A 9,813-nucleotide genomic window follows, 5' to 3' on the forward strand; every position below is an offset into this window, starting at 1 on the left:
TCCTGCATCATTGCTAGCCAGCCAGGTTCTGCCTCCAAAGGACCTATGGCAGCACCAGCCAAAGGTAATCCGAACAAGCAAGACACATCCTGTAGAGTAGGAGCCATCTCTCCACAGGGGAAGTGAAATGTATGTTTCTATGGTCTCCATCTATCTACTAAGCAGGTAAGCAGTGACCTGTTGTAAGCAAAACGTCTCAATTGCCTCTTGTGTTGCTCCATTGGTTCACCATCCTCATCCATGTCTGGATGTTCAACCCAATCTGCCAAAGTGCCCTCAACCAACCGTGCCAAGGGTAGAAGTTTAGCCCAAGACAACGTACAAAATAAATAGAATGTATCATACAATTAGTGGGTACCAAAAGTATGTCTGACATGTAAGTCATTATATGTACACATACCTATTAACCCATAAAGGTTGTATCATGCAGTTAGACTTTGGGGTGCGAGTGATCAACACGTCTAACTTCTTGCCGCCTTGGATAAGTGAGGCGCGGTGATCTCTATCGTTCGTAGGATTAAGCAACAGAAATGAAGACATATCTACAATTGCCATAGTCTACGACACATTGCTAACATATTTCAAATTAAAACAAAGTCGTCACATATTGCAAATTAAAACATAGTCTGACACATAATAATAAGTATAACGTAGTCCGTCACATATTACAAGTTAAAACATAGTCCGACACATAATAGTAAGTGTCACGTAGTCCTCAAATATTATATAGCTTGTGAGTTATTTCTTCCTCTTCCTCCCCTTCGGCCTCGACTGTCTTGACCACGTCCGCCCCTTGCTCCTGTTTTCGCACTCGCCGATATGGAAGCGCATGTTGTCGTACTCACCGATTGTGGAAGAACCATCTTTTTGAGGTCGGGACAATATTTCATCCTATGCCCATGAGCCATGCATAGCAAACATTGTCTGGTTGCTCCACCAGCTTTAAATTGGTCCATATCATTACGGATCTGACATACCTTACGTCTACCCCTACTTGTTCTCCTTAGAGCTGGATCCAGGATGTATACTCTCTCATTGTCATTTAGCTTGTTCAAATTGCTGACGGCTCTAAATCCTGTCATCTCACCAGTCCATGTGTTCAATACTGCCTCTTTTAAATAGTATGGGGACATGAAGGAGATGGCGTCCAACTGAATCTGGCCACAGGCAGCCAGCACATGTGAGCAAGGCAAGTGCAACAACTTCGGTTTGTTGCATGTACACTCACACGTTGGTCAGAATTCTGTTCCAATTCTTGCCTTGTGTGTTTTCAACTCATTTGCAGAACCAAAACCATCGGTAGGTAGCTGTACCTCATACCTCCTTTCCTGATTACCGATGTCTCTGACAATGTGCTTCTTTGATTTTTCCATCTTGTTCGCCATGTAGTCCATGATACTTCTACAGTAAGGTGTGTTCGGATTGTCTGAAATATGCTTCTTCGCTGAGTTGTACCTTTCTTTGAATTATCTCAATATGTCATGGAATACAGCCACCACAATAGTTGTGAGTGGCAATGCTCTATTCCCTCTGAGAACAAAATTATACACCTCTGCAAGGTTGGTTGTCATGATGCCATACCTAGCTCCATGGGTGTCATGCAGTAAAGACCTATTCATGGGAGGCTCTTTCTGTATCCATTCAGAAAAATATTTTATTGCCCTCCCCTTCTTTCTCTTAGTACCAAGAGGGCAATTCCTGGCAATTCACAAAGACCCTGTGGCTCCTCTAGCTCCGCAATGAGTGTTACTAATGCTACCTGATCTGCTTCCAGTTTCTTCCTGGCATAGACTTGCTTCTTATTAAACACATCTAGTTTTGACCATATAAAATTGTATTTGCCCTGTTGGTTCTGGTTGCATAATTTTTTGAGCAAGTTCATCAATTGCTTGTTCTTGAACTGCGAGAAAAAGTTAGCCCCAAGATGGCGCATGCACCACTGGCTCTGCAAGTCCTTCCAAGGTGTTATTTCGTCTGCTGCCGGATCCCTCAGTGTCTTCATGGCCTTCAATATACCGGCATGCCTCTCATGAAAGACACACACATTTGGTCGGTCCTTCACGATGGCAATTGATGTTGCCTGAAGAACCATACCTAGCTCTCAAAGTTCTCACCCTCCACGAATGCCATAGCAAGTGGGATGATTTGACCGTTCCCGTCCACACTGATAGCAGTAAGGATGTGCCCTTTGTATTGACCGATCAGGAATGTACCATCCACACACACTGTTGGGGAACGTAGTAATTTCAAAAAATTTCCTACGCACACGCAAGATCATGGTGATGCATAGCAACGAGAGGGGAGAGCGTGATCTACGTACCCTTGTAGATCGACAACGGAAGCGTTTGGTTGATGTAGTCGTACGTCTCCACGATCCGACCGATCCAAGTACCGTTACTCCGGCACCTCCGAGTTCTTGGCACACGTTCAGCTCGATGACGCTCCCCGGACTCCGATCCAGCAAAGTGTCGGGGAAGAGTTCCGTCAGCACAACGGCGTGGTGACGATCTTGATGTACTACTATCGCAGGGCTTCGCCTAAGCACCGCTACAATATGACCGAGGTGGAATATGGTGGAGGGGGGCACCGCACACGGCTAAGGAACGATCACGAAGATTAACTTGTGTGTCCTAGGGTGCCCCCTTGCCTCCGTATATAAAGGATCCAAGGGGGGGGGGTGCGCCGGCCTAGAGGAGGCGCGCAGGAGGAGTCCTACTCCTACCGGGAGTAGGACTCCCCTCCCGTTCCTTGTCCAACTGGGAGAGGTGGAGGGAGAGAAGGAAAGGGGGGGCGCCGCCCCTCCCTCCTTGTCCAATTCGGACTAGGGGGAGAGGGGGCACGCGGCCTGCCCTGGCAGCCCCTTCCTCTTCTCCACATTAGGCCCATAAGGCCCATTAACCCCCCGGGGGGTTCCGGTAACCCCCCGATGCTCCGGTTTTATCCGAAACTTCCCCGGAACCCTTCCGGTGTCCGAATATAGTCGTCCAATATATCAATCTTTATGTCTCGACCATTTCGAGACTCCTCGTCATGTCCGTGATCACATCCGGGACTCCGAACTAACTTCGGTACATCAAAATGCATAAACTCATAATAACTGTCATCGTAACGTTAAGCGTGCGGACCCTACGGTTCGAGAATAATGTAGACATGACTGAGACAAATCTCCGGTCAATAACCAATAGCGGGACCTGGATGCCCATATTGGCTCCTACATATTCTATGAAGATCTTTATCGGTCAGACCGCATAACAACATACGTTGTTCCCTTTGTCATCGGTATGTTACTTGCCCGAGATTCGATCGTCGGTATCCAATACCTAGTTCAATCTCGTTACCGGCAAGTCTCTTTACTCGTTCCGTAATACATCATCTTGCAACTAACTCATTAGTTGCAATGCTTGCAAGGCTTAAGTGATGTGCATTACCGAGAGGGCCCAGAGATACCTCTCCGACAATCGGAGTGACAAATCCTAGTCTCGAAATAGAGCTCCTTTATAATCATCCATTTACGTTGTGACGTTTGGTAGCACACAAAGTGTTCCTCCGGCAAACGGGAGTTGCATAATCTCATAGTCATAGGAACATGTATAAGTCATGAAGAAAGCAATAGCAACATACTAAACGATCGGGTGCTAAGCTAATGGAATGGGTCATGTCAATCAGATCATTCACCTAATGATGTGACCCCGTTAATCAAATAACAACTCTTTGTCTATGATTAGGAAACATAACCATCTTTGATTAACGAGCTAGTCAAGTAGAGGCATACTAGTGACACTCTGTTTGTCTATGTATTCACACATGTATTATGTTTCCGGTTAATACAATTATAGCATGAATAATAAACATTTATCATGAAATAAGGAAATAAATAATAACTTTATTATTGCCTCTAGGACATATTTCCTTCACACACATCACAGGACGACAATGCTGGAAAGTTTCGATGCATACAACAAAATAGAAGAATACTCGATTCAACACCTCGAAACCTGGTATACTAGGCAAGAAGATGTGTTGTACGTCAGCATAAGTGCCGGGATCCCTCTGCTTCAATGTGTGAAGGAGACGGACATCGTTATCATACGAGTATATGAATGTCCCAAATCTTTCCTCCATAGCCCTCTGCTAAGCCCTCCAAGCCTTCCCATAAGGAATGTCATACTTCCATCTGACCTTCACTCCTGTCTAGATGTGTTTTGCTTCCATGTCTTTTTTCTCCACTATCCCGGTATACATGAGTTGCGCAATGAGAGTTGAAGTAAGGTTTGGATGATTCACGAGAAGGTTCTTCCTCACATAATTATGTGGGATGACATCGGTGACAACCCAGTGGATGTGATACTTGAGCACGTGCCCATGCACCTTCCCAGGGGAACCAGTTTCAGCACATTTCATGGTATAGTTTGTTGGACTTGATATGTGTGTGCCGAAAACCCTCCGTGTAGACATAGCCCACTTTGTCACCACATATTTCAATTTTTTTCAAGGTCTGAAAGTGTCAACTAGCAACATTTATACTCACTGAGATCAACCCCCAACTCATTATAAAAGGCATTACCAGGGCCACAGTAAACAGATAAATTCACCGATTCAGACATTTTCACCTGACAAACAAATCCAGATTGCCATCAATCACAACGAACAAATAATCCGTCCTAACACCAGTAATTCTTTGCTCACATGAATGTAACAAAACAAAACGATAACTAAAAACTCCAAACATCTACCCACACCGGTAGTTTTTCTGTCACATGAATGAACCATAACACCGGTAATTTATCTGTCACATGAATGTAACAAATAATCCGTCCTAACACCGGTAATTTTTCTACCACCACCACACTCCTGGTGGTGTGCAGCTTAACAGATAAATTCACTGATTCAGACATTTCACCTGACAGAGAATTTCATATTTTCATCAATCACATTGAACCAATACTCCCCCATAACATTGGTAATCCCGAGCTCATGCACGCACCCCCACCTCACCCCATGGATGGATCGAAGTCTTAGCCGCCGGGAGAGCCTTTCCTCTAATGGACTTGCTAGTTGGTAGCCTCTATGGCCGAAGAATGGGGCGGATCGGGCAATTTTCGCGAAGAATAGAGAGAGAAAGAGAAATGAGCCATGGGCGAGAGGAAGGAGAAGGCGGCCGAGCTTATCCCCGCACTCTTCGGCCTCGTATTGGACAAAGACCCGCACTCTTCGGCCGCGTGTTAACCGTAATGGGCCACGAATCACGACAGTCTTCGGCTGGCCAAGGCCGAAATGCCTTCTTCAGTTTACGAAAGGACGAAGTGTTCCTCTTCTGTTTATACGAGACCGAAGACTCCATCTTCAGCCTAAGCAAAGCCGACTGGGTAATATTTTTGAAATTATCAAATTAGATCATACATTTTCCGAATTTGTAAAAAAAAGTCCGTTGCGAGCGCATTACAGGGTCTCGCGCATGCATTAGTGGCTGATAAGGATGCATGGCACAGCAAGTTGAATTTACAAGGATGCATGGCACGTATGTGTCATGCGTAAAGTTGGTCCACGAGTCAGAGAGACCAACGTCTACTACAAATACAGATGGCGCTAGCTAGTTAGTTACGAGCATTCCGATACGCAGAGCTAGCTGCACCACCGTACCTGATCAAGGTCATCCAGTTGGCAGCTCGCTGGCCGGCGAAATAGTAACTCTCGATGCTCCCATACGCGACGGCGGGCGAGGCGGAGGCGGCGCTGGGGCGCGCTATGACTTGGGCGGAGGCGGCGTGGTTCCGGTACTCTGTGGCGACGCCGGACTACTACCTCTACTGCCACCACATCGTCATCTTCCTCGTCGTCTACACGCTGGCTCCGCTCCCACTCGCGGTGCTCCAGCTCCGGGCCCCCGCCATCTTGTTGCCGTACAAGCTGCAGCCCAGGGTGCGTCTCAAGCCGGCAGCCTTCCTCCGCTGCTACGTCCGCACCGTCCGCGTGTTCCTCCTCGCCATGGGCCCCGTCCAGCTGCTCTCATACCCTGCCGTTAAGGTCCATGCATGTACACGAGTATATACAGTACCACATAATTAAGCGCCTGAGTGAGCTAGTTAATTCCTGCGTTGCATGGAAGAGTATTTGCTAAACTACTGCAGCTAATGATGAAATCGAGCAAGCTACTACTACTCCCTCCCTCCCGAAATACTTGTCCCAGAAATGGATGACAAGTATTTCCGGACGGAGGGAGTATATGACTATATCCTGTTCAGCAATAAGTGACACTTTGACTCAAACTTTCAAAACTGGCACACTAGTATATCCTTGTATGGACGAGACGAGTGGTACAAATTGCGTCACAACATGGAGCTCTGCTCCTTATAAATTCAAAAAAGAAATTTTGATTTAATAATATCATGTACTGTAGTACTGTTGGATAGTATACGTGTATTAAAAAAATAGTTTTCCATGTTACTTGCACCTTTAAGGCCGTGTTAACATCTGTGAACTGTAGCTAGTGAGTATTAATTGCTTTTGTTTTGTTGCGTGCATGCATGTTGAATGTTTAGATGGTGGGGATAAGGACGGGGCTGCCGCTGCCGTCGGCGGGAGAGACGGCGGCGCAAATGGCGGTGTATTTGCTATTGGAGGACTACCTTGGCTACTGGGTACACCGGCTGCTGCACACCAAGTGGGGATACGAGAAGATTCACCATGTCCACCATGAGTTCACGGCGCCCGTCGGCTACGTCGGCCTGTATGCACACTGGTCCGACGTGCTCATCATTGGCTTCCCTGCTTTCGTCGGCCCGGCTGTTGTGCCCTGCCACATGACCACCTTATGGCTTTGGTTCGTGATACGCCAGCTAGCTCTCATAGATGCTCACGACGGGTAAAGTTATCTAATCTCAATAAATAATGTCTTTTTTTATGATAATACGTGTCTCATTAATAAAAAGACAAAAATACATACCACGTGCGATCTTAGAAAATCTCCAGCAAGGCCCCTACTTGGCCCCATATTTCAGTTTTGATGGAAACACCCCTAGGCCACAGCCGTCTGCATCCCAATGATGAGTGGGTCCCATGTATCATTTAGTAAACATACAGAAAAAATAGCTATGGCTACAATTGGTGTATTTTTTAGTGGCTGAAAAAGTAGAGGCCGGCCCCAACTTGAATTCTAGGGCCCCGAGACTAAGGGCCATTACTGGAGATGCTCTCACATTGAACAAAACCACGACCCCACATGTCAGCCGTCGAGGAGAGAGACGCCAGGTCTAGGAAGGAAGTGCCGGCGAGGCTTGAGAGGAGGTAGCCGGGAGGGTAGATGCGCCGGCAGCACCCTGTGAGCCGGTCATGAGGAGGGAGATATGCCTGATACCAAGTTAAGGAGTAATTTTCGTATTGATTAGCATTGATCACAGGTTTACGTATACGGAGTAAAGGGCATCTTTAGTGTTGACCTGCGAATTTGCTTCCGCGTCCGTCCGTCCGCGGACTGGCGTGGGGACCAGTCCACGGACACTGATGCGGGAGCCAGTCATCCAACTGTAGCGTAAAGTTCCGTCTTTATTAAATTTTAATCGCCAAATAACTACGTAATTTCCTTCAAAATTTGTGATTAGTAGCTTTATGTTTGGCCGAACGCTATTAATTCATGTGCTAGTGTAGCTTCCGCCGAACTAGGCTGCTTGCATAGCTTCCGCCATTGTACTAGCTTCCTTCTGCCAAATTAAAAACCTTAATAAACAACTAATCACCTTGCTAATCATAGACCTGCCGTCAAATGGGCTTGGTCATTTTCAAACCTTCCGCCAAATGGCCAAATCTATTTACAAAGCTTCCATCATTCCGTCAACGTGTGATAAATAACCTCTTAACAAAAAACTAACCCTTTGCCAAACGCTAATCATATGGCAAGAAGTAATCTTCCATCAAATGCCCAAAAATATTTACAAAGCTTCCGCCAAATGCCCAAATACTAATCACTGTCCGACTTTTAATATGCTAGCCTTCCACCAATTAACAGCAGGAGTCAGCGCCTTCCGCCATCCGGACGAAGAGTGGGGTACCTGGCGGCTTTTGGTTTGTCATGAGGATATTCCGTACTCCTGCAAAGTCCCCCACGCTTAGTTTCGGTTTGCGGGGAAAACATGGTCCGGATCGCTCGGTGGACCGATACAGGCCCGCGTTGAATAGATTCTGTGGTCCGGACCGGTACAATCTCTTGTTGGATAGCTTCTGTGGTGAGGACTGCGTGGTCCGGAAACATCAGCTAACTACCCACTAGACTTCAATGCAGGACGTCCAAAGTGTGCCCGTCAATCATTCTGCTGACCGTAGTCATGGCGAACTGGTGCAATTCAGTGCATTAATTCGCGGCAGGTGGACGTCCAAAGTGTGCCCAAAGTGTGCTAACAATATTAGTGGCTGAAAGAGTAGAGGCCAGCCCCAACTTGAATTTTAGGGCCATTATTGGAGATGCTCTCAGATTGAACAAAACTACGACCCCACATGTCAGCCATCAATCCCTCTGATGGTTACGTGTGCTAACAATATTCAATTCATTGGGTCAGACCCGTAAGAAGAGATATTGAGAAGAAAAACCTGGTAGACAATTTTATATTTGATATCCACTCAATAAGTTTTACCCCGAGAGGTCCACAACAGTTTGTTTGGTATTTCCTCATTTCTCTATAGAAAAAAAAAGAATTGACCAAGTATTAATAAGATAGCTTGCCTTTTCTTACTTTTGTGTGTAAGTATCTTACAAAATAAAGTAACCTTGATAAGACACCTGCCAATAGTTACCCGATCCGCAATAACTTAGGCTTGTGATTCAAAAACATGATTCCTAGGTGCCTGGTTCTTTTTTTTATTGGCGTCCATTTTATTGCCAAAGAGCATGGGAAAGACCGAGAGTAAAAAAATTAAAGACTACAATTAGGTGACTAGGTTTAGAGCCTACAAAAGCTAACAAAATGGTAATTGCATAATTGAGGTACATCCGTATTTTCGCAAAAAAGAAGAAGAGGTAAATCCGTATTTTTGTTTGAAAGGAATGCAGTAGGGGTCTCTTTTTATTTTGGAAATATTTAGAAACAAAATTTGCACCTATGACCATTTAAAACTAGGTGGCTGGGTTGTACATCGACTCTCGTACCCAAGCTAGGCTAACTTCTTAAAGTACGTTGTTTGGACCTAGCATTGTCTTATAATGCATTGTCTCTTAGCATGTTACCCTAGGAGAAATTAAAACTTAAGAGACTACTTCTCACAATGCATTGTCTCTTAAGGGTTGTATCCAAATAAGCTTGCATTTAATGATTTTGGGTTCATGCATGCATGAGATTGGCTAAAAACTTTTTTTGCCTATAAACTCATACAAAATTTGTAGCTTAGTTAAGATACAACATCAATCTCTTTACTCATTAAATATGGCGCCGTACCGCGCTAAGAAACCCCCATTGTGAAAGGCCTTAGTAAGGACATCTCTAGGGCGCGTTTGGTTGTCTGCAGCTATTTTTCATCTCCCTGGGATGAGGCCCTGGGGGCATGGCCACGCAAACACACGGTTTAGGCCATGTTCTGCTGCCCGTTTGGTTGCCTACATTCGATTTTCTTGCATGAAGATAGAGACGGGAATCCAGTGTTTTGTTGCCTGAATTCGTTTTGATTGGCACATGAACAACATCATTAACAGTCACACGTAAACACCTGGTATAGTAAAGAGGTACAGATCTATTCGTCTACGTGCATCAAAGAGACACTTACAACACGAGAGTTTGTGCAAAACGGTGAGGTGAAGCTATTCCTAAAAGCAGTGTCGGACGTTGGGCC

General features: G+C 45.6%; 1 protein-coding gene across 2 annotated transcripts in view; it reads left to right on the top strand.

Annotated features, from left to right (window-relative positions):
• The first annotated feature begins 5,613 nt into the window (after positions 1 to 5,613).
• The window catches only part of LOC119328285 (very-long-chain aldehyde decarbonylase GL1-10-like), a 6,458-nt gene continuing 2,258 nt past the window's right edge, over positions 5,614 to 9,813 (top strand). Inside the window, exons 1-2 of one of the 2 annotated variants that reach the window (XM_037601299.1) lie at positions 5,614 to 6,024; positions 6,540 to 6,862. In XM_037601299.1, coding sequence (XP_037457196.1) covers positions 5,695 to 6,024; positions 6,540 to 6,862 — 653 coding nt within the window. In that variant the 5' untranslated portion in view covers positions 5,614 to 5,694. The remainder of the gene's footprint in view (positions 6,025 to 6,539; positions 6,863 to 9,813) is intronic. The other variant, XM_037601300.1, reaches the window with a different exon arrangement.

This window comes from Triticum dicoccoides, chromosome 7A (genome assembly GCF_002162155.2).
Source record: "Triticum dicoccoides isolate Atlit2015 ecotype Zavitan chromosome 7A, WEW_v2.0, whole genome shotgun sequence".
In the NCBI taxonomy this organism is placed as follows: domain Eukaryota; kingdom Viridiplantae; phylum Streptophyta; class Magnoliopsida; order Poales; family Poaceae; genus Triticum; species Triticum dicoccoides.